Source organism: Bos grunniens, chromosome 21 (genome assembly GCF_055505025.1).
Source record: "Bos grunniens cultivar Pamir isolate PY7600 chromosome 21, Bosgru_T2T1.0, whole genome shotgun sequence".
In the NCBI taxonomy this organism is placed as follows: Eukaryota; Metazoa; Chordata; class Mammalia; order Artiodactyla; family Bovidae; genus Bos; species Bos grunniens.
Genome location: NC_141185.1, coordinates 49,126,433 through 49,153,533, shown reverse-complemented (window position 1 = coordinate 49,153,533; position 27,101 = coordinate 49,126,433). Strand labels below are relative to the sequence as shown.

The following is a 27,101-nucleotide window of genomic DNA, read 5'->3' as shown; positions in this document are numbered from 1 at the left end:
CACATGATCACACATATTTTCAATGAAAAAAAAATGAGAAAATAGTGGAGTCTCATCTTATATAAGGTTCAAGTTCTAAGGAAGTAAGATGGAAACCATACATGGCCAAAAGCCCTTAAAATCACCTAAGGTCCAACCCAGACCTTTCTTTTCTTTTTTCCAGTTAAGTGCTAGATGAAGTGGTTGGTTTCTTAAAGGACTACACAGATTGAAAATCTGCACTGTATCTTTAAGCATTAAAATCACTCCAGAGACCCTAAGTTGCTCATGGGAGGCACGTGACAGGCACATGAGGGCAGAGGCAAAGATTCAAACCTTCCATCTCACACTCACTCCAGACACAGACTGAGGGAGGAGAACTGTGGGCGGAATCATTCTGTATTTACGATTTTTATTCTCTTTCTTTTTGCCAAATGGTTTAGAGATGACTTTGTATAAACTAAATATTTGTATGTGAGTCCACTGTATACACACACACACACACACACACACGAGATAATGTATTAGATTCAAGTAATCACTGGTTTTCACCAAAATAACGTGATCTGTAACAATGTCTATTTTTAAATATGCTTAACATCACAGAATGTTAAGAGCCAGAAGGAAGAAATAAAGATAAGATTTGGACCCTGTCCTCAAAGGGCTTATAGTCAAGTAGGGGAGATAAAGCATGTATAGAATTAACTATAATAAAAGGAAGTGGTAAGTACTATGACCCAAGTATAAAATGCTATGAAGTCTGGATGAGGGTGGGCCTTTACTGGTAAATGAAAGAGAAGCTATCCAGACAGGGGAATAGAAAGTTACCCAGTAACTCATTAACTATTCTGTGTGCTCTGCTAGTGATTCTTCTTCTTTAAAATAGGATTACTCGCTTTCTGCTTTTTTTCCCTTGGCCAGGCTGTGCAGCATGTGCAATCCTAGTTCCCCGAGCAGGGATGGAGCCCATGGCCCCTGTGGTGGGAACACGGAGTGTGAAACTTGACCACCAGGGAGTCCCTCAGCGCAGGTTTCATGTTTTGTGCCGTTACATCTATATCGCTGACTAGCAAATTATACTCATTGCATATTATTCCTTCCTTTAAAGAAACTTCCCATCATGAGTCAGAGTTCTCTCTAAAGTATTTATAAAAATGTTCTAGCAGGACCTTTTCTTTATTGTCTACTGTTTCACCCTCCGCCATTTCCTGCCTGTTTGTAACACTGGTCCCAAATGCACTAAGTACAACACTGGGTAAAAAAAAATGGTCCAGGCCTGTTCTCCTCAATTTTATCCTCTCTCTGGCTGATTATCTACTAACAAAACATGAACTTAGGGACATCCTGGTCCAGTGGGTAAGACTCCACATGCACAATGCACAGGGCCCGGATTCGATCCCTGGTTAGTTAGGGAACTATATCCCACATGCTCCAACTAAGCTGCAGTGAAACCAAATAAAAATAATAATAATAATCATAAAAAGCAAAACATGAGCTTAATGTATTTCTTACCACGTTGAGAATGCTAAATCAGAAGAGGACGCTACAGGTAGCATAGCTGTGAGACTACAGGCTCTGAAACCAGAGTCCAGGGTCTGAATTCTGCCTCTGCCACTTACTGAGTCATCTCAGCTCTAAAACTCGGTTTCTTCGACTATAAAATGCGGAGAACTATTATCATTCTCTCTAATCTGAACAAATGGCAGGCAGTCAGGAAAGGGAAGCACAATTTATTTGACCATCAAGAAAAAGTTCCAAATGCCATGCCTGGGTCCACAATCCTGTCTCTGAGGAGATGATCCCCATCCCCACAGTTCCTGTTCCTTCTAAAGCATTGCTCCTGGAACGGCCCTGGACCTTGCCCATCTTCTCTAGCCCTTTATATGCTGAGTCAAAAATTTACAAAGCTATAACATCCCTAAAGGCAAGCTATATAAATAGTCAGTGTTGCTGGAACACAGAGTTCAAGGAGGAAATGGCAGGAGGTGAGGCTCGAGAGGCAGGTTGAAGAAGGTCTTGGAGGTCTTTGCAGCTGATGTTAAAGGGCCTTAGTTCAATCCTTATGGCAGTGGTCCCCAGCTCTTTTCCTACATTCACCAAATTTCACCTGTAGAACACACTTCTCTCTAGCAGCCAGTGTCACTCAGTATTCACAAGGGTTCTGAGGACGGTGGGGGAAGGAATGAGGCACATACCTCTTCCCAGGAAGAGTCACTGCTGTGGGGGGAGAGAGCCACTGAATAATTCAAACAGGGGAGGCAGTCAGTTTCAACACACCTGTAACACGTCATTAGGCAGGTGTGTAAAGGATGGATTTAAGGGGGTAATTCTGAAAGCAGAGAGAACAGTAGGAAAACTATAAAAATAAAGACAGAAGTCATCATTTATTAAGCTAAGCAATTACTCACCAACTTCAATCCTCAAAATAACCATGAATGGTGAATATTAATGTATTTAATCAAAGCAAAGAGTTTTTGATTATAAATCATACCATTATTTTATGTATCACTAAAAAAGATAATGTTGAAACGCGAGTGAACTATGAAATGCCACTGCCTGTATGGCAAACTGGATTTGATATGCTAAAGTATAAATATTACCCAAAAAAGGGGGGTCTAAGAGTCAAGTAAAGATGGTGTCACCCCTGTTTTACAACCAAAAAACCTGAGGTACAAGAAGGTTTCAAGAGGGCTGCCTAAGTCACACAGAATCTGTCAGAGCCAGAACCCACGAAGCCATTTCAGGCAGAATCCCACTCAAGGAACACAGGGCTCCTCCTGAGCCCACCACATGTTACCTCCCAAGGGAGCAAAGGCAAAGTTAAGCTGATGTATGCCCTGAAACCAGTGGGCACACATGGGTCATAATCTTGAAAGTGGAGGTCTAATTAGAAACCAGTTTTTAAAAACAAGCCTTTAGCTGTGTGAATCAGACATTATATCTGAAAAGTGCTTTGAAAATTGAAAACACACCAAATTTGGACAATCAATCAACCGTAATAATCAACCCATAGATTATATTTGAGTGCCCTGTCCTGTTCAGATGACCAACAAAGAATGACATACTGACATTATTCCAAGACTTTAAAACCTACTGGAAAGAATTAGGAATACAAACTTTAAAGCATGAGTAAGAAGAGAAATAGGTTGGAGATCTACAATAGTGGAGTTCAAAGAAGACTTCATCAAATGTAAAACTTGAGCTGGGTTCTGAAATCTCCAAAGCTTGTTGGGGGGAAGATGAGGATGTTTCAGGGTGGCGACAAGGCATGGGCAAAGGCAGAAAGGTGGGAATGAATCACAGTACATATGGAAAACAGGAAGATGTGCCCGATGGGCCTGGGGGGTCCATGCTCTAACGCAGAGGGAGCCCCAGGAGTGAGAGAATCCACAAGCCAGAGATCCTTTGAGACCAGAGGGAAGAATGTAGACCGAAGGGAAAATGGGGAAACTGTTTCTATGAAAGATTAGACTGAGTGAAAACAGTTGGGAGAAAGACTGGCTTAGCTGCTGTAGTTACCCAGAGCTGATCTGTTAGTTATCTGGCAAGGAAAAGGAAAGGGAAAGGAAAGGCAGAGGTGGGCGGAAGCAGACCTGAAGAAAGAACCAGTATCATTTTGTCACCACTTGGAAACAGAAAGCAAAGCAGGCATCCCTGAGATTTCATACTCTGAAGAAAGACGGTATTGATACACTGGCAGAATGGGAAGACAGTGACTCAGTGGGTAAGTGGGTGGAGGGGAGCAGGAAAGGAGGTGAGGGGGGAGGAGAAAGTGAGTGGACTTGTGGGTGTACATGAGGCTGGAAGTGGCGCCAGCTCATAAAGACGGAAGGCACTGAGCACCCACAGAAACACAGGCCTTCAGCCTGGGCCAGAACAAGAGGCGGATCTGTTCCCTGTCTGCATCAAAGCAGACGAGCGCCCAAGGGTCAAGGTATGAGGAGAAAGCCAGCAGGGTGCCAGGGACAGACCTGTGCAGAATGTGCCCATTTCTCTCACTCTGTGAGTAGGATAAGCAGCAGCAGCTTTAAAGGCCAAGGGGTCGGGCGCAGTCAGCAAGGAACTGTCCACTCCTTTCCTGAGGTTTCTCTAATCAACATGAACATGATTGTTGTAGGGTAAATTCAGATACATGGATCCTGAAAATCTAAAAGGCAGTACTCGCGTAGCGACTGGGCTAAAAAACAGCAAGTGCTTGGCTCCAGGCTATGACAGGGTGACCTCCCTTCAGGGCTGTCTGGAGTTAAACCTCAGGTGGACGGGCCTGGGCTTCCCTCCACCCCTAAGCTACTTAAAATGTCTCGTGGTGCAGACTTGGCTAACTTCAGAAATAGACCAACTTATTCTCTACAGAATGTGGACTTTAATTTTTGAGGTCATACGCAGATAAAGCCACAAAGATTTATCAAGGACCAAGATGCAGTGTATTGTTTTCCCCAATCAGGAGCGATCTTTCAGACTCATAACTGGGTCCTGAGGTGTACTCAGGGCCATGACTGCTGCTGTGCACACTCACTAGCCCTCCCCACTCATCCTCTGGAGTTAATCACAGTTCCTAGGCTAGGGGAAAGGGGTCATCTGTAGACAACCTATCAACTTATCTGGCTTCAAGCTCAGACTTTGTCTCAGAGCAGTAGAGAGCAATCTAAACTCTTTGCTGTCCTAGGCAATAAAGCCTGAACCGAGAGAGGACTGTTCTCTTCAGTGCACTGGGCCTAAAGCCCCAGGGTGATAAACCGGCAATAAATGCACATGGCCCAACATTTTGGAAAAGTGAGTCCCCACACTTACCCAGCTGCCCTCTCCAGAGGCAGGGAGTCATGTCAATCTCTTCTGTAACAATAACCTACGATGACCTACCTGCCCCACTTTCCCCATCCCTCCCTCATCTCCTGCTACTTTCCCCCTTTCTCACTTCCACTCAGGTATACTGGCCCCAAGGTCTCTGGACTGGATCCACTGACCTGGAATTCCCCAGGGAAGAACCTATCTCTGACTTCTCTTACTTTCTGCTGGTTTTTGCTCAAATGCCACTGTATCAGTGATGCCTTCCCTAAGCACCTTGTATAAAACATCAAGCCTTACCAACCCACTCCTTAGCATGCTTATTTTCTCCCCTGAACTTATCACCACCTAACATTTATTGTCTCTCTCTCTCTAGTAGATAAAAGGTTCATGAGAAAACGAAAGTTTGATTAACTATTTCCCTATTAGCAGACGGACAAATGAAGTCAACAATAAATAAGCAGTACGTGTCAAGTATTGTGCTATTATCTGGAAATACAGGGGGGTGAACAAGACAGTCTGGTCCTTACCTTAACAGTATCTTGAAGTGGGGACGGGCAACAAACAAAAGAATAAAATACTTACTATGTACAGGCCTTGTTCTAAGTACCTGCTGTACATTTAATGCTCCATATAAGCCAGCTGCTATCCACCATAAAAGCTAGGTGCTATCACGAGTTCCTGTCCACATATAAGTTCCAAAGGCACAAGCCATACAGTTCTTAAGTGGCAGAGCCAGGAATCAGGTCCCAACACACACAGGGTGTGTGCTCTCAACCAGGCAAGTAAGCAAAAACAATACACGGTGTTAAATGTCACGGCAAAAGCAGTTGAGGGTGCTGGGGAAATGGCAGCGCTAGTGTAAAGAACCCGTCTGCCAATGCAGGAGACGTAAGAGACAAGGGCTTGATCCCCGGGTCGGGAAATTTCCTGGGGGAGAGCATGGCGAACCCACTCCAGTATTTCTGCCTGGAGAATACCATGGAGAGAGGAGCCTTGTGGGCTACGGTTCATAGGGTCACAGAGTCAGACACGATTGAAGCAACTGAGCACACACATGCACACACCTATTTCAGTCTACGGGCAGGAAGGGGAATGCCAAGAAAGGTTTCCCTAAAAACTTTTCCAGAACTGTCAGTCTGGAAATGGAAGGGGCTAGAGATTCTATTTTGGACATAACTGAGTGTGAAGTGAGTTCAGATGGTACTTTAGGAACCACCAGCAGAAAGATAACTGAAATCATGGGACTGTGTGAGATGTCCTAAGAAGTGAATGTCTAAAAGAAAAGAGAGATCATTTAAGAGGTAAGAAGCTCAACGTGCCAGATCAAACAGCCAGAAAGGTAGAAAAACATCAGGTGAATGGGTACCATGGAAACTAGAAACAAAGAATAGTTTAAGAATGAGGAAATATCAAAAGTGCTTAACAAGAAGGGCAATGGGGAGTGTACACTGGACTCAAGAAATTCAAGGGTCAAGGCCCTCCACAATCTGATCATCAACTACTTCTTCAAACTTCTCTCTGACCAACTCCATACTCTTACTCACTGCTCTTCATCTAGGGCAGCATTGTTCCCATCCCAGAGGGCATCTGGAAATGTATCAGGCAGAGGCCCCACTGGCATTCAGCAGAGGGGATCAAGGATATCAGCAATTCAGTGAGAAACTGCACTGCACCAGAACGCCACTAGTGCCCCTGCTGGCACACCCTCTGACTAGCCGGAGTTGATGCCAAGTTCCCAGTCCCAGTGGTCTTCACCCGCAATGTTCCCATGCCTCCTTATCCCCTGCCATACCTTTAACCTTTGTTCCTACCATTTGGTCTCCTAAAATTCTGGTTTTGGAAACAGAAATCAACAAATTCAGTAAATTTTTACACATCATATCTTATAGCATTTGCAGATATGGAAGCAGTTTATTCTATTAGGGAATTTTAATTTGGTAAGTCACCTGAAATTCATTGGAGAACTATAGAAGAGAAAAATACCAAGTATTTCATTAGAGAAAGTGAAAAGTGGCTACACTAGATGCCTTTTACTAAGAGTCAATGATGTTTCCTTCTTACAAGTGTGTTCCTCTATTTTTCTGATACTAAAAATTTCTGTTTTCACCTATAAAGTGATACTGAAGCAAGTGTCAGATTTATTTTTCCCCTAAGAAAATAAATGAAGACAACAACAACAAAAAAACCCTGTAGTAGTCATTAGTATATTCAAAACTATTTCAGGTTCTCCCCCATCTTGGGCACACGGGTAGGAATGCACTTCCCCAGGTCTTTAAGCGTGGCCGTGTGACCTGCCTTTAGCCAGTGAAATGTGAGTGTGATAGATATGCCACTTTAGGAGCCAACACATCAAGTGCCCAGGTGGAAGTGCACGTTGATGAAGATTTCCATCAGCCTGGGCCCGAGTGACTACAGTGGCAGAGACACTACAATGGCCACACAGCATGAGTGAGAAGTGAGCCTTTCTGCTGTAAGCTATTGAAAATTAAAGTCCGTGGCTCAGCAGCAAAGGATTCACCTGCAATGCAGGAGCCCCAGGAGACATGGGTTCGATTCCTTGGTTGGGAAGATCCCCTGGAGAAGGAAATGGTAACCCACTCCAGTATTCTTGCCTGAAGAATCCCATGGACAGAGGAACCTGGAAGGCTACAATCCACAGGGTCACAAAGAGTTGAACACAACTGAAGCAACTTAGCACACACAGCTCACGTGACCAAGTCTACCTAGACTGATACAAACATCAAGTCTGAAAAAGGGTTCTCAACTAGGGATCAAGAAATTCTGCTTTTTATCTCAGAGCAGGCCAATCCTCTTGTGTATCCTAAAGGATAACAGCAAGAACAACACAACTAAATCTCTGTTCCAAACTTCTAGGGCACCTACACATTAGCTATCAAAGGGATATACAATTTACCTGCAACACAACCTGGAGAAGGCAATGGCACCCCACTCCAGTACTCTTGCCTGGAAAATCCCATGGACGGAGGAGCCTGGGGGGCTACAGTCCACAGGGTCGCTAAGAGTCGGACACGACTGAGCGACTTCACTTTCACTTTTCACTTTCATGCATTGGAGAAGGAAATGGCAACCCACTCCAGTGTTCTTGCCTGGAGAATCCCAGGGACGGGGGAGCCTGGTGGGCTGCCGTCTATGGGGTCGCACAGAGTCGGATACAACTGAAGCGACTTAGCAGCAGCAGCAGCAACACAACCAAGTAACATCATCGGTAATACGCTCTGCTCTAACTACAATCTTATCAAACACTGGTTTTACTGAAAAGGCCGGATACAAACAGATAGCTCTAAAGGTCAAATCTGGCTGTTTTGTGTACACTGTCATCCTAATGCCCTTAACCGGCAATAAGGAACAATTAAACAAACCAAAAGGGTTCTCTGCGATTTCAAGTGGGAATCAATGACACTGCACGCTGAGGCAGTGCAAAGTTCAAGTAAGTAAAGTGATAGTGTGTACTGTACCCAATGTTAAGTGTAGTTTGGAGCAGTCTATCAATAACCTCAGATATGCAGATGACACCACCCTTATGGCAGAATGTGAAGAGGAACTAAAAAGCCTCTTGAGGAAAGTGAAAGAGGAGAGTGAAAAAGATGGCCTAAAGCTCAACATTCAGAAAACAAAGATCATGGCATCTGGTCCCATCACTTCATGGGAAATAGACAGGGAAACAGTAGAAACAGTGGCTGACTTTGTTTTTTTGGGCTCCAAAATCACTGCAGATGGTGACTGCAGCCATGAAATTAAAAGACGCTTACTCCTTGGAAGGAAAGTTATGACCAACCTAGATAGCATATTCAAAAGCAGAGACATTACTTTGTCAACAAAGGTCCGTCTAGTCAAGGCTATGGTTTTTCCTGTGGTCATGTATGGATGTGAGGGTTGGACTGTGAAGAAAGCTGAGCGCTGAAGAATTGATGCTTTTGAACTGTGGTGTTGGAGAAGACTCTTGAGAGTCCCTTGGACTGCAAGGAGATCCAACCAGTCCATTCTGAAGGAGATCAGCCCTGGGATTTCTTTGGAAGGAATGATGCTAAAGCTGAAACTCCAGTACTTTGGCCACCTCATGCAAAGAGTTGACTCATTGGAAAAGACCCTGATGCTGGGAGGGATTGGGGGCAGAAGGAGAGGGGGACAACAGAGGATGAGATGGCTGGATGGCATCACCAACTCAATGGACGTGAGTTTGAGTGAACTCCGGGAGTTGGTGATGGACAGGGAGGCCTGGCATGCTGCAATTCATGGGGTCACAAACAGTTGGACACGAATGAGCGACTGAACTGAACTGAACTAAGCTTTTCTTTCCTTTTTTTTTTTTAAACCAAGTATAGCAATGTTAGAAATTTAAGAAATCATTATTGCTAATCTCTGAGTTGTCCTGATGGAAAGAGATACTGGCCTCTGAAAAATATTCTGCCACAAAATTCTCTCTCAAGCATCAGGGCCTGGGAATGCAATGGGACAAAAGACAGGCCTCAGCTCCCCTCCACTCTCTTGGGACCATTCAGAAACAGAAACACAGGTAGCCAGATATGCCAACTACCACCCTTCATAAGAACTGAAACTCAAGCAGAATATCTTGTCCTTTTGGGCCCAAACAGCCCCTCCTTCCTCACTGAAACCACACAAAACGTGTGTCCTTTATTCTTCCTCCAGTTTTTGAGACAGAAATCAGGATATCTCCTTCAAATGTCACTGGTGTAGAGAGCATTAATGAGCTTTCTTATCACAGCATCTGTTTTCAGAAGGGACATTTAAGGAGCACCATGCATTATTACTATCTACAATCCTTTCATCTTAAGGCTCAACAGTTCATTTCAATTTTGAGCCGTCAGCATTTTCCCATTTCAGCAGCCTATACTTAGCAGAGATTTTAAATTCTATACTACAAGGTTTCTTGGGTTCAGACCTGCCCCAAAACATATGTTCCAAATCTCCTGAGACAGCCCATTGCAGAGTGAAATCTATAAAAACCAGATGCCCTCCCTTGACACAGCCACTAAATGATGACTCTGATGACCAAAACTGTGAAAGCACAACTGAGTTCCAGCTTTGCTGCTGAGACACCAGTAGAACAGAATAGGAGGCTACTCACATGACTTTCTTTGAACAAAACTCAATTCACCAAGATCAACGCCAATTCCCACTTCAGCCAGGATGTACTTGGTGGGATTTCTGAAAGTGGAAGGGAACCAACTGCCCCAGGCAAGATAAGCTCCAAATGGCACAGTCTAGAGAGCTGGGGACTATGCCAGAGGTTATGAAAACAAACTTGACTCCAACCTGCAGCACTTTAAGTCATGAAGAAATTTGTGAGGCTAGAGGCATGAGAACTCTTTATTGATATACACCTGGAGACACTCCCACAGTGAAAGGGGCCACGCTAGATCCAGTGAGGGAGAAAAGGGCAAACATAAAGAAAAGAACAGTCTAATGAAGAAGGAAAAACATACAAACTTACATAAACTAAGGTACACAAATCAGAAATAGCACTACGTATTGTTCACAGGGATGACAACGGGCCAGAGTAACCAGGACAATCTTTAGGGTGGTAGGACTTGAGCTGAGCTTAAAAGACAAGCTGGATTCAGTTGTTTAAGATGTTGAAAGGCAATTCAGGCAGAGGCTCTGGAGCAGGAATTACAAAGAGATAAAGACTGATTCAGTCTGGCTAGAGCAGAAGGTATCTGGCTAGAAGTAATGGTAAGTGAGGACAAGATAGAACAGGGACAAATGGTGGAGAACCTTGCATGCCCGGCCACGGTGTCAAAGCTTGACAATGGGGGACCAAAAAAGGTTTGTGATCAAGGGAGCTTGTTTAAAGTGTTTGGAGAATGAATCTAGGAGACTTCCTGTCGGTCCAGTGGTTATGACTCCATGCTTTCCACTGCAGGAGGCACTGGTTCAATCCCTCATTAGGGAACTAAGACCCCACATGGCACAAAAAAAATGAATGACTGAATAAATAAAAATAAATAAATGAACTGAAAACATCTAAGAAAAAAAAAAAGAAAGAAAATGAATCTAATTCCAGTGTGTAGGACCAACAATAAGAGAAAACAGTTAGAAAATCTGACAGACACAACTGAGATCAGGAGCTACCATAACTAAAGGCGTGCCGGACTCATAACTGAAACTAGGGTCATAAAATATACATACACATAAAGGACAACACAGTTAGAAAATCTGACAGACACAACTGAAATCAGGAGCTACCATAACTAAAGGCGTGCTGGACTCATAACTGAAACTAGGGTCATAAAATATACATACACATAAAGGACATTAGTGGAACAAATGTGGAAAATTAAACATAAACTATATATTGGATAACAGTATTTATTAATGTTAAATTTCCTGAGAGTTAATTATGTTGTGGTTAATAATTAATTATGCTGTAATTAAGTATGTTAGAGAATTATACACAACGTATTATATAACATGCCGTCCTTGTCCTTAAGAGATGTCTGCTGAAGTACTTTGGGTTGAAAAGTTATGATGTCTGCAACTCTCAAATGGTTCAGGAAAAAAACGTATACATCTAGAGAGAGATTAATACAAATACAAGTGTGACAAATGTTAATAACCAGTGAATCTAAGAACAAGATATAAGAAGGACCCTATGGAAAGAAGCACAGGATTTAGTGACTGGCTGGCTGTTGGGGGCACGAAAGAAGGAGGAAAGGTTTTGCATGTACCTGACACAGAATACTGGTACTGCCACCAAAAAAGGGAAGCTAAGGGAAGAAACAGTTTTCAGGAGACACATGTTGAACCTGGCTACAGATAAGAAGTGGCAAGAAGAAACAACACACTAGAATGAAATGAGAAAGAAATGTCTTTGAGCAACTGGGACCTAAGAGGGAAGCATGAGAAGGAAATGAGTAAAGCGAGAGAGGACTGACATCGTAATTTACTGGTAGAAGGTGGGAAGAGATAAGAGAAAAACCAGGAGAGCTATGTGACAGAAACTAAGGCAGGAAAAGGATTAAGGCAGTGCTCCATGGAATGATCAACAGCATCAAATGCTGCAGAAACATTACAGAAGGTGATGACTGGCAAATGGAATTAGGAAATAATCAGTGAATTCTGGGTAGAAGTGAGAACCAGGCTATAGGCTCCAGAAAAAGAACAGATAAAGTAGAAATGCAAGACTGGGTACTGAAGAAGTTTACCTTCAATGAAATGATGGAAATGAAATGACAGTTAGAAGGAGCAGCAGAAGCATGGGAGAGCTGTATTCTGTGGGAGACTGGGGCAATCTGGGGAAATTTGCAGTTACAGAAGAAAGAGCAAATAAAGACATCTCAGAGATGAGCTGAACAAGTGAGATTTATGATGCATATTAGGGACAGGAAGAGAACTTAGTTCTAGAAATGGAATGGATTACACTTTCTTTAATACAGGAAGAAAGGGTGAGAGAAGAGGTGAAGAGAGCCACAGTAATAAAAACAGGACATTGACAAAAATAACTTAGAAGCTGAGAAAGAAATCTCAAGATTAGAAAGAAAAACAACTCCTAGGACCGCAGGAATTCAGTCATTTCTGGTCCTTACACAGGCCTCCTGCTCCAGCCACCACTGCATAGAGGAATGGGGCAGCTCCCTGTGACGACTCAATGCACAGTGTAAAACCATCTGAGGGGAATCCTGACTTGAGGTGGAGAGACTCTTCAATTAAGAAGGATGGCATTAAAGGTGACATTCTTATTGTCTTTTGATAGATCCTTTACTTATCTGAGTAAAAAGACCATTTTCTTCTATCAACAGAAGCTACGCCTGGATTAGCAGCTGCTCTACACTGAGGGCAAAGGTGAGCCTGAAATCCCACTGAAAGAAAGCCACCTGTTGGAAGATACCTGCTGACATTATACGGCTAGTAGAGTGAGATGTGGGTCCCTTGGATCATCACTTTTCAAAAGCCTTAGGAGATATGGATAGCAATTTCCTGATGTCATAGAGCAACTAAAAATAAAACAGTTTTACAACCTGTAAAAGAAATGTGCAGCCACAGCAAAACACTGTATAGAACTCATGTGAAGATAAGACATACGAGAAAGAACAATATTTTTATGGCCTTTTATTTCCTGCAAAAGTCATGTGCAATAAAATAGATGGGACTGAGATGACTTTACTGCTTTAGCAAGTATCCTCATAAATAATTAAAAAACAATGTTAGAATAATACAGAAAAAAAAAGTGTTTCCCTCAGGAGATGGACAAAGAGCTCTTGATATATTTTAACAATTTTCCATGACTAAAAATTCTTAGTCACTAAAAAGAGAAGACACTTCCTTTAACCTAATAAAGAACATTTACCTCCAAATTTACTATACTTCAAATACTATATATACAGCAAATACTGACAGGAAGAGAACTTCCCTTTGAAATCAGGATCAAAATGAGATGAGTACTATCACCACTTCTATTCAACATTACATTGGAGTTCCTAGTCAGTAGGGTAGAGCAAGAAAAAGACATGAAATGTACAGGACTGAAAAGAAAGGAGCAGAATGTTTACAGATAAAACATCAGAATTAGTAAGAGTCTAACATAATTCTGAATTGAACATCAACATGCAGAAATAAAGTGATTTCTATATGACGACAGCAGCAATAAAGGAAAAAATGAATATTTAAAACATCAGTACATAAAAAGACAAGTATCTAAGAACAAATTTAATGAAACATATGTAAAATCTCTATGGGAAAAACTGTAAAAGTTCAGAGAAACCTCAAAGACCTAAATAAATAGATATACCATAACATGGATAAAACGATATTATAAAAAGTAAATTCTCCTCAATGTTTTATAGATTCAATGCAATTCCAATCAAAATTCCAGCAGGCATGTGTGTGTGTGCATGAGCACATGTGTAACTTAAAAACTGACCCTAAATTGTAAACTAAAATGCAAAGGACCCAAGCTCAACTTCCCACAGGACCCTCAATTGCCTCCTCCAGGTATATCATCCCATAGGCCCCTGAGTTTTCAGGTGTTAGGCAGCTGGCATTCTGAGACAACTTCTACAGAAAGCTGGCACCCAAACACAGATTGTCTAGTATCCAGGCAGTTTGTGTATCTCACTAGTAAGTTTGCTCCCTTAGCTGCGTGATAAAAAGAGAGGGCCTTGGGAGGAGGAGGAGGGTATGGGGGGGAGGTGGGGGATACCAGCAGAGACAGGCCCTCCCCATGGGGACAACGGGAGGATAAGACCAGTGCCTCCTCTTCTATTGCTTGGGAATTTCCTTTCCCTGGGAAAATCTACCCCTTAAATTGTGATCTGAGATGTGGATCCGGCTTGGTAAGCAACAGGTGATGACTGAAAAGGAATCCACTTTGAAACCAGGTGGTAACCCCAAGGTAACACCTTGTATTTCACAATTTTTTTTAATTGCTTTAAAATAATAGTAACAATACGGCCTATGGATGGCATTCCTCGATTCCTTCCATATTCTCAAGTCTCTTTAATCTTAACCTTTTTCCCCACTGGTACAGAAGGAAAATGGAGTTGAGCTATGCCTCTCCTTGACAGAAATTACCAGAGAGCAGCATCTTTAGCAACTGACAGTGAAAGTCACTCAGTCGTGTCTGACTCTGTAACCCCATGGACTGTAGCCCGCCAGGCTCCTCTGTCCATGGAATTCTCCAGGCAAGAATACTGGAGTGGGTAGCCGTTCCCTTCTCCAGGCGATCTTCCCAACCGAGGAATAGAACTATGGTCATCTGCATTGCAGGTGGATTCTTTACCAGCTGAGCTACCAGGGAAGCCCTGGTCTACAACAACTCTTATTAGCTGCAAAGAGGAGGGGTAAGAGGTCTCTGAAGTTTCTAAGATCCTTTCATATGAAAAGAGAGACTGACCACCTCAAAAGCATTGGTGAGCCCCGGAAGCCTTGTGAGGCTATCAGGGAGCCCCAAGTTAAGTACCTATTAATACCAAAGGAATGAGGTTCTGTGATTCTCCTGTACCAGGCTGCTCAGGGAGCCACAGAGCCAAGCCAGATGCTGAGAGAGAAAACGTTACTCCATTCCAACACCCACTGCACTGGCCCAGAATGTGCCCCAGGAAAACTCTGGGAAAGTTAACCGAGACTGAAGATTCTACTGAGATGTCAAAGTCCTCACGATGGCAATGATGGATCTAAAAATAACCTGCCTTGTCATGATGAAAACAGACTAATAAAGGATCATGGCTCAGCAATGAGGAATAGTCTCCTAAACATCTTTATCTCCCTCCAAGGGCCATGGATCATAGAGATGATAATCGGTGGGAGAAAGACCAGAGCCAAGCAAACCTAAGATATACGCACCTCCACCAGTGAACAGCACTGGGTACAGCGTGTGCTGAGCTGGATAAAAGAAGCCCCTATCTATCCCCTTGCTGGCTATCTCCCACATATAATTTTTCACACAAGGATATTAGCCATGTCACTGTTAGATGCTAACAACTCGTAACTACGGACATGTACTTTGGCCCACTTCAATTCTGCCTGGCAGGCTATAGAATATCAATCACCTGACCTCAAAACATGTTACTGATGTCTCAGTCACTACATTACTCTTTAGGAAAAATGTAAATTTCACTAAGTCAAAAACCCTTGTGTCAGGGCTTCCCTGGTGTTCTGGTGGTTAAGACTCTGTGCTTCCAGTATAGGGAGCATGGGTTTGACCCCTGGTCAGGGAACTAAGATGCCCTGCGGAGCAGCAAGAAAAAACCCAAAATAACTCCACGCAGTGTTTATTTCAAAGCTTCACTGTGACTGGACTATACCTAGGAAACTCATTTCAAAATCAACATAAACCTACTTATCTCACCATTGGCCTGGTAGCCATCACTGTCCTAAACCAACAAGTCTGTCTGTGAAAAATGAACCATAATATAGGCCCAGTAATAATCCTGTGTGTGTTAAAACTGGTAACAAATCTTAGCAAAGTACTCCCAAAACTATAAACTTAAGTTACTAAATAAAACAAGTTCTAAGACTATCTCCAAAGTAAAAAAAAAAAAGAAGAAGAAGTACATGAAAGTGTACAGGTGGCTAGAGATGGTCAAAGTTCTTAGCTTCCCAGTAACCCCGGCTTGGGAGAGTAGTACCTTATCCATATGGAAGATCAAATCCAATTCACAAACATTCTCAAAACACTTGTCCAGAGTCTCCACGAAAACCTAGGAAACAAGGAGAAATAGATACACAATTCCTATCTTCATAAAATGTCACATGAGAAAGTAAAGGGGGCAGTCAAGATACTATTTGCCTTATGATAGATCTCAAAAACCCTCAAAAAACCCCAATGCACTCCAAACCTTCCAGCTGATCTCCCTACTTATCCCAATCTGAAGAGGGCAACTGAGGATAGGACCACCTTGTTGTCAGTATAGCAACACAACCAGCAGACACATATGGCTTTCTTTCCCCTTTTATAAGATGCTAATTTATCAATATACAAAAGAATAACAAAATAACTATTTAACTATGTCCTTTCCCCAAGCCACCACTTACACATGCGAAAGAATTTTTCATTATGATGGTGTTAACAGATCTATCCGGCTAATTTCAATGAACGTTAACTTCAAAATACTTTTCCATGAATCAACTTAATTAACATGCTTAACACTTTTAATTTACCTTTAAATATAAGACTTAAACAGAAAAGTGTACAAATGATAATGAGTTCAGAATGAACACACCATATAAATGCCATCCTGATACTGAAATGCAGTATTAGAGCTCCCTAGAAGCCCCCTCTCCAAAGGTAACCGCCATCCTAACTCCTGCCATCAATTTAGTTTTGCCAGCCCCTGAATCTACATAAAAGGTGGCAAATTATCCTTTCCTTACATTGCTACTTACACTCAAGTTTTTCCAAACTAGCAAAGTATCATTTAGGGAATACATACCACATGATAAAACAATACAGAGAAGCAAAGCAATGATCAACTTAAAAGTATGAAAAAGTGAATGAGAAGGATAGAACTGAGGGGGGACATATAGGAGATTTAAGGCCCTAGCAACGTACTATTTCTTAATCTGGGTGACAATTTCTTCTTTAAATTGGTATTCTTCAAACTATATAGGCATGTTTTCTGTATTTGTTATGTATACATGTTTCACAATAAAAATTACTTAAAAACAACAGTAATCTTATTGGGATTCTGATTGGGTTTTTAGTAATTTATAAGCTGGAAGCACAGTTGATCCTTGGACAACACAGGTTTGAACAGTGCGGGTCCACTTAATTTTTTAATCATTCATTAAAATGTTTGCTCAAATTAGAGTGAACAGTAAGAGACACCCTTTTGATAAATGCCTGTAGATTTCTCCCCTGAGAACACTCTGGCTCTTGGTTTTAAAACTAAAATTGGCTGTTTCTGGGTGACGGGGAGAGGAGAAGAAAGATGTTTTCACTATATTCTTGGTATACCTTTTGAATTTTGAGCCACATAAGTGTATTATTTCTTCAACAATAAACACTGAATACCCAAGTAAAAATACTTCCTATTCCAATTTAAGAGTACTTCAGAAAAATAATTTGGGTAATTATTTCTCTGAGCATCTACTGGATGAAATTACATTAGTTTCTACTATCTTTCTTATTGCTGTAACAGAGATGTGGCTCAGATGGTAAAGAGTTCACCTGCAATGCAGGAGACCTGGGTTTGATTCCTGGGGTAGGAAGAACCCCTGGAGGAGGAAATGGCAACCTACTCTGGTATTCCTGCCTGGAGAATCCCCATGGACAGAGGAGCCTGGCGGGGTACATTCCATGGGGTTGCAAAGAGTTGGACATGACTGAGCGACTAAGCACATACACAAGAATATTTCATTGTTAAACTGACTTGTACCCTTGGAATAAAGACTATTAGGACATATTGAATAATTCTTTTAGTATGCAGTATTCCAGAGAGAAAAAAACTTAAAAAAGAACATCTTACTTATAAATCAAAACAAATGCTTATACACACAGAGCCAAAACATGAAACAAAAATTCTTACACCAACAAAACATGAATGATTTAAGATCACACTGCTTGTTAATGGGAGAATCTAAAACAAGAGACAGGTCTCATGACTCCTTGCTTCAACAAATAACTGGCTAAGATTTTATTGAACAATTCTGTCCAATAGTAATATGTCATATCTGACTAATATTTTCTTTTTGAGAGGCTTTTGGATCATAACCAATCTACTCCATAAAATACACTTAAACAGGACGATGTTTTTAGTCTGAATTTAAAAAATAACTTACATAATAGAGGTTTTCTTGTACTTTAACATTTAAAAAAAATCTACTGAGTCTATTAGGGAGTCAGTTTTTCATTTAACCTTTCTTATTTCATCAGGATATTGGATTCAAGGTCTTTCTGTGGACCTACTTTGGGTATTTATTTTTTGGAGTCAGTTATTTCAAATACATTGGCATTATAACTATGTATTTCAACCTCTAAAAACATTTTGATGGTTTCTTTTCCTGACTTTTATTCTTTTTATCAGGATAACTATTGATTTTATTGTCTTTTAAAAGATCAAACCTCTTACTTACTATTATTCTCACTTTTTATTTATCTATCTTCCCAAATCCAATGCACCCTAAGTATTTAATAAATGTCCGTAATATCATAAAGTTACATTTTCTCTTTGTCTTGTTAACATAGATATCTGAAGTGCATCTCCTCCAAAAACTGCATCTCAATTTAAAAAATATATTATCGCTATATTTCATTTATTTTCTAATACATGTGTTACATGCATACTCCTATGGCATTCTATAGTGTAAAATATTTAATACATTGTCACAATTGAATTCTATGACATAGTATTTTGGATTTTTTTAGTTGAAATATAGTTGACATACAACATGATGTTAGCTTCAGATATACTACATAGTGATTTTACATTTGCATATATTATGATACAATGAACACAATAAGACTAGTAATCATCTGTTTGCAAACCCAGTTACTGCAATATTACGGATCACATCCCTTAAGTTGTATACTATGTCCCGGCTCATCTGTTTGACACCCAGAGGTCTGTATTCTCAGTCCTCGTTGCCTGTGCTGCCTTCCACCTCCATCCCCCGTCCCTGACAAACATCCATTTGTTCTCTGCAAGTCTGTTTCCATCCTAACAACCTAAGATTTCTATACCAGATGGGGGATCCATGACTCACACCTAGGTTTTCTGATTCTAGATCTTGAGCTCTTTCTGTTATCCCACATTGACTCTCAATATCCAATCTGACTCAGGTGTTAAGAAAGCATTTAAAATTACCACAGAGATGAGTCTTTTTTGGCTGTTTCCAGTATTTATTTATACTTTTACATATGATAAGTGAATATGATACATGAAATTTTTAAACTACTACTAAATCATTTTCTGAATGTGAATGGGTAAAATATATAAATAAAATGAAAAGTTACTATATCCAAGAATATAACTTTTTGGAAGAGTATAGTATATGTAAAATAAAAATACACATTCAAAATTTCCATTTCTTTATCCTAAAGTTTATTAAATTTAGCTTCTTTAATTTTATCTTAATAAAATATAGTTGTAAACAAGTAAAGTTTGTATTTTATAGCTAGAGTTTTCTATAATTGGTGTTATTAGGTTTTACACATGCTCTTTTTGAGTGCTTTCAACTTAAGTGACTTGTTAAAGTCACACAAAGTCTATCTAGAATATCATGTAACAAATAATGGGTACATGATATTGTACCCATTATTGTCCTAATTAATGGTTCCCAGTATAGGGTCCCCCATACCTCAATTTCCATGAAAGTAATGAAAACAAATCTGTAAGCCATTTCTAATTTTCAAAAAGCCTTAAAAAATCATGTTTACCTATGTCAAGACTGTACTTATTAGATAAAACATCAAGTTCCTTTGTTTCAGGCTAGAATTACAAGTGAAAATATAAAGTATGTATTTTAAAATATCATTTAGTTTGATACTTAAAAAAATATTTCAAAACATGACATGATAGTATAATTTATAATGACAAATATTTGGTATTCATCCTTGTTGCTGGCTCCTAAAAACCTTGGAATTTCCAAAGTGATAGGGTTGTCTTATTCTGCTAATAAGGTTAACTTCTGGAAAGCACCAAAGAATGGGGGCTGGTTGCCATGGGAACCTACTGTATGACTGGGAACTTTGAGTCCCACTTACTGATCTCTGGGAGGGGAGAGGGGATGCAGCCTCAATCAATCACCAATGGCAATGACTCAATCAATCCTGCCTATGTAAAGAGGCCTCCATAAAACCCAAAAGGGATAGGTTTCAGAGAGTTTCTATGTTAGTAACAGTGGAGATCTGAGGAGAGTGGCACGCCTGGAGAGGGCACAGAAGCTCCACGCCCTTTTCCCCTGCCTTGTGCTATGCATCTCTTCCATCTGACTATTCCTAAGTTATATCCTTTCACATTAAGCTAGCAGAGTAAAATGTTTCTCTATAAAGTTCTGTGAGCCACTCTAGCAAATTAACTGAACCTGAGGAGGAAATCATGCGAGGAGGCAATCTTGGGCGTAGTCAATCTACAGGCTGTCAGTCAAATGCACAGGCGACAGACAACTCGGACCTGACATCGGTGTCCATCTTTGGGTAGACAAGTGTCAGAGCTGAGTAAATTTGTGGGACCCCTGGTGAGTGTCCATGGAGAACTGAGTTACTTGCTTCAGGTGCGGGGTGGGGGGAGTATACATATAGGAATTGGTGTCAGACTCATAAGAAAGCCAAGGGCAGTGAGAGCTGGAGAAGCAGAGAACCTAAAAGCGCTAAGAATGGTTGAGGGTTGCTAAGGCGCTTTCTCAGAGCACCACCTGGTGGACATGCAGCAATGTTTACCAGTATCAATAAAGAGACTGACTAAATTAGGATCTACATACAGATCAAAAATTTTTAGCTACTACAGATTTTTAGCTACTAAAAATCCAGACCAAACTTTCTGAAGTGGCTACCATCATTACCTGCTACACATACCTGGATGAGGTCCAAGATCCCAAGTTCACTTTCTGAGGAATCCACACAAAATACAAAGTAGAGGGTAGCATAATGCCGATAAATCAGTTTGTAGTCAGAGCCACCAATCAAACTGTGGAGGATGGGAAACATTTAAAAGCTTGTATTGGAATTGAACATATCAAAGAGAAGCTCTGTGCCAAGGAATGAAAATGGGCCCAAAACAAAGGAGGAGGGTAGGCCAAACAATAAGCCATTTCTACCAGGTGAAGGGCAACCAAATTTGGCAGAGGTGCCTAAAGCCATTTTACTTCATTTTTTCTTCTACCCATCCTTCCAGGACAGAGAAGGTGATGGCACCCCACTCCAGTACTCTTGCCTGGAAAATCCCATGGACGGAGGAGCCTGGTAGGCTGCAGTCCATGGGGTCGCTAAGAGTCGGACACGACTGAGCGACTTCACTTTCGCTTTTCACTTTCATGCATTGGAGAAGGAAATGGCAACCCACTCCAGTATTCTTGCCTGGAGAATCCCAGGGATGGGGGAGCCTGGTGGGCCACCATCTATGGGGTCGCACAGAGTTGGACATGACTGAAGTGACTTAGCAGCAGCATTCTCCCAGGAACCAAACATTTAAATATCTGAAGCACAATCATTTAATAGCTTCCCAAACAGAGCTGAGTCTCTCCCTGAGCAGACTATGCTCAGCTCAGCTCAACTGCATCAGATACTTGCCCGACACTTAAGCACTGCGTGAAGAAGCAATAATGGCATGATGAAGGCCACCCGAAAGTGGATATATGCGGAGAAAACTGATGATTTACCTTCCACCCTCCAAGAAGTTACAGATGTTGTCATCCCGCTTGAGAACTAGATGAAAGGTCTCTCGAACAATCTGCTGCTGAATTTCTTCTGGCTATGGAATAAAAGAAATAAAGTGAGTCAGTGGGAAAGCCTGAAAAACTATACCCCTTCCAAACAGGAATGATCTGAACATTTGGTACCAGTTTCCTGAAAAGACAGAAATGATGAGTGGAGGTAAAAATAAAAGGAGAATCTATAGCAAATGGAAAAGGCTCTGTTACAGGAAATAAAATAAGGTATATTAACCTAGATATCTAGTCCCTAACCATTACTGTCCTGCTAGGTGAGCTGATATTTCTCATACAGCGTCAAAGAATTCTCATACAAGGTTAAAAAATACCTAGAAGGCACAGTCCTGAAATATTTTATATTACCCTAGAAAACATCTATGCCAGGACAAATAACAAATGTCAATAGATCTACGACTGTAAGGAAGTCAAGATGTAGTCATGTACATGTTTTAAAAACCTGCATGAGAGTCCCTCGGACCGCAAGGAGATCAAATCAGTCAATCCTAAAGGAAATCAGTCCTGAATATTCATTGGAAGGACTGATGCTGAAGCTGAAACTCCAATACTTTGGCCACCTGATGCGAAGAACTGACTCACTGGAAAAGACCCTGATGCTGGGAAAGACTGAAGGCAGGAGAAAGGGACGAGAGAGGATGAGATGGTTGGATGGCATCACCGACTTGATGGACATGAATTTGAGCAAGCTCTGGGAGCTGGTGATGGACAGGGAAGGCTGGCGTGCTGCAGTCCATGGGGTTGCAAAGAGTTGGAAACTGAGCAACTGAACTGAACTGAATACCGGTAATACAGACATTATACATAAGATGCTGTGTGACCAACAAAGTACTACTGAGAAAGCAGAAAATATTCTATTGAGAGATTTGAATCTTGAACAATTGCAGATCTATAAATACCTTTTTTCACTTACTATTCACTTACTACACACCAGAAAGCTCAAATGTGATGGGATCTCTTGATGACCCACATTTGATTTCTATTTATACATATGAGGTTCATATTAAGTATGTTTTAAAAAAAAGGATATGGAGAGGGAGAAATCAGTTATTAAAACAAAAACAGGGACTTCCCTGGCAGTCTTGTGGTTAAGACTCTGCACTTCCACTGCTAGGGGTGTGGATTCAAATCCCTTGTTAGGGAACTAAGATCCCATGTGTCTCTTGGTCAAAAAAAAAAAAAAAGACAAAAGTAATTAAAAGCTATAAACCAGTGCTCTCAAATCTCAATGTATAATGGGATTTTCCCAGTGGTCCAATGGTTAGGACTCTGCGTTTTCACTGCCAAGGACACAGGTTCAGTCTCTGGCAGGGAAACTAAGATATCTCAAGCGAGGTGTCTCAGCCAAAAAAAAGCAACAACCACCCAGTGAGTTTGAATAATGATTCACCTGGAAATACTGTTAAAATGCAGGCTAATTTTGTAGGTCTGGGGTAGGTCCTGAGACTGAAGTTCTAACAAGTTTCCAGGTAATAAGAACGCTGCTGATCTGAGAACCATTTTGAGTAGCAAAGCTTAAGAAAACTGTCAGACTGGACTCACCCTCAGAGTTAGAAAATAAACTCAAGTAACATTAACCCCTTTCCCTCCATAGCACTGAATTTAGGCTAGAAGTGGTTATTTAAAACAAACAGAAGAAAAAAGAGGAAAAACATCATTGTGGAGCAATTATGTTTCAAAACTTTGACTTACACAGGTACACAGTGGCTCTCCACATTTAATGAATGGATGAATAATAAAACTTGCTAATAACTGGACACTGTAAGTTTAAGTAAATCAATCACTATTTTCTGGTTCCCATTTTAAAGAACTCACAAAGTTCAAAGATGCCAGGATGCTGTAAAGGCTTAACTCTGGGTACCCAGAAATACAAAACATGCTAAGCACCAGCATTTTTAAACTGAAAGAAATCTTGAAAACTAAAGCCTTTTATCTGACTCTACCGGGAAGTGATGGTAGTCAGTGGGTAAGCAGTATGAAATGCTGAGGCTACCTAATTTCTAATTCAACAAAATAGCAAATTACCAACTGCTTACATCTCTCAGTGATTTTCATAATCCCTCATATCTTTTAGTACTTTGCAGTTTCCAAGGTTATTTTCACTAAGGAGCTAATTTAGTTCTTAAAAATCCTACGCTCTTCAAAGATATACAAATGTCAGTAAGGGCAGGAAAAAAATCAGTCATTAGAAAAAAAACAAAACCACAAGGAGAATCCACTTAATACTTACTAAAATGTCTTTAATCAAAAAGATAATAGAAAATGTTGACAGAGAGGTAGAAAAATTAGAATTTAAAAAATATTTATTTTTGGCTGCGTTGAGTCTTAGTTGCAGCACACAAAAGAAAAGGAAAGTGAAGTTGCTCAGTCGTGTCCGACTCTTTGCGACCGCATGGTCTGTAGCCTACCAGGCTCCTCTGTCCATGGGATTTTCCAGGCAAGAGTACGGGAGTGGATTGCCATTTCCTTCTCCAGCGGATCTTCCCAACCCAGGGATGGAACCCAGGTCTCCCGCACTGTAACAGACGCTTTACCGTCTGAGCCACCAGGGAAGCCCACAGGCTCAGTAGCTGCGGCATGGGCTTAGTTGCCCCAGGGCACATGGGATCTTAGATCCCCAATCAAGGAGTCCCCTCCATTGGAAGGTGGATTCTCAACCTCTGGACCATCAGGGAAGTCCCAAGCTGTATTGCTTATATATTGTTGATAGGAATGTAAAATGGCATAGCCACTTTAGAAAGCAGTTTGGCAGTTCATCCAAATGACAACTACAAAGTCACTACGTGACTCAGCAATTCTACTCCGAGATACATACCCAAGAGAAATGTAAATACACACTCACACAAAAAGCTTGTACATGAATGTTTGTAGCAGCATTATTCACAAGAGCCAGAGGTAGAAATAGCATCTAATGAATGGATAATCAAAATGTGATAGATCCACTCAATGGGATATGTGCCAAGTCACTTTACTAGCGTCTCATTACAACCCTGTGGACAGTAGCCCACCAGGCTCCTCTGTCCATGGGATTCTCCAGGCAAGAATACTGGAGTGGGTTGCCATTTCCTCCTCCAGGGAATCTTCCCCACCCAGCCATTGAACCTAGGTCTCTTATGTCCCCTGCATCGGCACGCAGGTTCTTTATCACTAGCAACACCTGGGAAACCTATCTATGGAATGTAACTTGGCAATATAAAGGAATAAAGAACTGGTAACACTACAACATGGATGAACCTTGAAAACATTATACTAAAAGAAAGAAGTCAGTAATAAAAGACCACATATTGTATGATCCCATTTTACGTAAAAGTCCAGAACAGGCAAATTTAGAGAGAGAGAAAATAGATATTGGTTGCCTAAGACTAGGCGAATTGAGGAAATACAGAGTAATTGCTAATGGGTAGGGATTCCTTTTGGGGATAATGAAAATATTCTAAAATTGTGGTGATGGTTGCATAACTTTTAAAGTAGTAAAAACCATTCCACTGTATATTTTTAAAAGGTGAACTGTAGGTATGTAACATATCACAATAACACTTTTAAAAACCTGAGAAAAACTGACACACAAATGCAAACTGAATAGTTACTGAATGTTAATATAAATCGGTATGATTTAATAAAATGTAACCAAGCTATACAAGTCTATTTAAAAGGTACCCCCCCCCAAAATTTCTCTCATTTCTATTCATTCTATTTAACAAGAGGAAATAAAGTCTGAAAGAGATTTGTTAACTTGACACAAGGGTTTAAAAAAGAAGGTGTTGCTGAAGCCTGAATGTAAGTTTTCTGACACTTTCCCCTTTATGGTTTTCTCAGTCCACCAATTATATACGTAACATTTTGAAACCTAGCCACGAAGAAATAAAACGTCGGGGTGCAGGAGGCAAATGATGATGCTTATTTTTTCAGAGGAACGTCTTTGGAAAATTCGTGAGTGAGAACTCGCATTCTCACTCACTGAGCCCCCACGCGGCAGCATTTATAATTTCTCAATATTTCCCACTTTGAAACTTTCTTCAATTCTACAGAATGAAGGCTGTCTAGTCCCTGGGCACTCCTAGCCTACACTGAAGTAAAATAATTCCAAGAAAGCATTTTTCAAATCCTCTGGCTAAAGCAAAACCATTAAAAGGCTGCATATTTCTTCCTCCTCAGGAAACTCCGTTTAGCGACCAACAAGATTAATAAGACTTGGTTCAAGCTGTCAAGGAGGCACATCCCCACCATCATTTAAAGTGCCCCGAGACTCTAGGAGAAGTGTCACAGAATAGCACAGAAATGTCGGGGTCCAGGAAGAGGGAGGGAAGAGCCGGTGAAGCGGGGCGTGGGACCCAAGGCCTGAGACTGGAAGAGTCCTTCCGGGACTTGCCGTCCGCGGAAGGCTGAGTCTGGGGTCACTCATGTTGCTGGACCCCGAGGTCAGCGGCCGCTGCCCGCGAGCGCCGTACGGCCCCAAAAAAGGGAAGGGGGCGCAGGCGCCCTGAAAGGACGTGACGAAGCTGCGCACTCACGAAACGCTGGTAGAAGCGGACCAGCCGCGGCTTCCCGTGGTTATTGAAAACCAGAATCGCCTGAATCATCTTTGCCCGCCACGCTCCTTTCACCACCGGCTGCTTCCAGAGGAGCCTCTCCTTCCGCCACAACAAGGACTCTTCCGGCTGGTGCGCTGCTGAGAGTGGTCCCCGGAAACATGTCCCGGCGCCCAGGGACCTGACCACGAAGAGTCCGGCTTCCCGGCAAGCCTTGGAGGAAGGCTCTTTAGGATGGGAGGCTGGCTGGCGGGGAAAGGCTCCTGCGAACACCGAATTTGGGGAGGGCCGTCACCTTGGCCGGCGTCGGTTGCCCACTCAGGGTCTGGCCAGGGCGCGAACGCGGCTCTCTGCCCTTTGTCTAGAACGACTGCTTGCCGCAGAATCCCGGCCCTGCGCAAAGCCGAGCCAGTCGGAAAAGGATGGGATGGAGAAGCAGAAACCGCAAAAGCAGCCGCGCTCTTTTGAAGCGCGGTTGAAGACGCGCGGGCGCCTCTTTTTATCTGGGTCTGCGTCAACACACACGGTCATGCTTTTCGCTTGACACTGCAGAGCGTTCCGAACATTAGGGAACATCTTTACTTTTTGGTATTACAAGCAGTGCTGTAGTGAATTACATATGTGCCTCCTCGTGCAAAAGTCCTCCTCGTGCAAAAGGGCTGTCTCTCCATGGTAGATAACGAATGGTGGAATTAAGGGATCTTTAATGCAATTCCTTTTAAAAGGTACCTGCGACTCCACATTGGTAGGGTTTGTATTTTCTTTTAATACCTTAGTGGGGGTGAGTGGAGCACGTCCTTATATTGCAGATAGAGCTGCAAATGGGAATTACCTGCCCAAAGGACTGTTGACAATACGTATAAAAAAGCCTTTAAAATATATTGAACATTAGACCCAGCATTTGCAGTTTAGAATGTATAATAAAACGACTGTGGATGTGTG

At 41.6% G+C, this 27,101-nt stretch overlaps 1 protein-coding gene across 3 annotated transcripts in view; it reads right to left on the bottom strand.

Annotated features, from left to right (window-relative positions):
• The window catches only part of AP3S2 (adaptor related protein complex 3 subunit sigma 2), a 41,212-nt gene extending 14,938 nt beyond the window's left edge, over window positions 1-26,274 (bottom strand). For 2 of the 3 annotated variants that reach the window (XM_086364575.1, XM_086364578.1), the window contains exons 1-4: window positions 26,142-26,274; window positions 21,565-21,656; window positions 20,762-20,873; window positions 15,876-15,947 (exon numbers count right to left, since the gene is read on the bottom strand). In XM_086364575.1, coding sequence (XP_086220701.1) covers window positions 15,876-15,947; window positions 20,762-20,873; window positions 21,565-21,656; window positions 26,142-26,210 — 345 coding nt within the window. In that variant the 5' untranslated portion in view covers window positions 26,211-26,274. The remainder of the gene's footprint in view (window positions 1-15,875; window positions 15,948-20,761; window positions 20,874-21,564; window positions 21,657-26,141) is intronic. The other variant, XM_086364576.1, reaches the window with a different exon arrangement.
• Window positions 26,275-27,101: the final 827 nt, after the last annotated feature.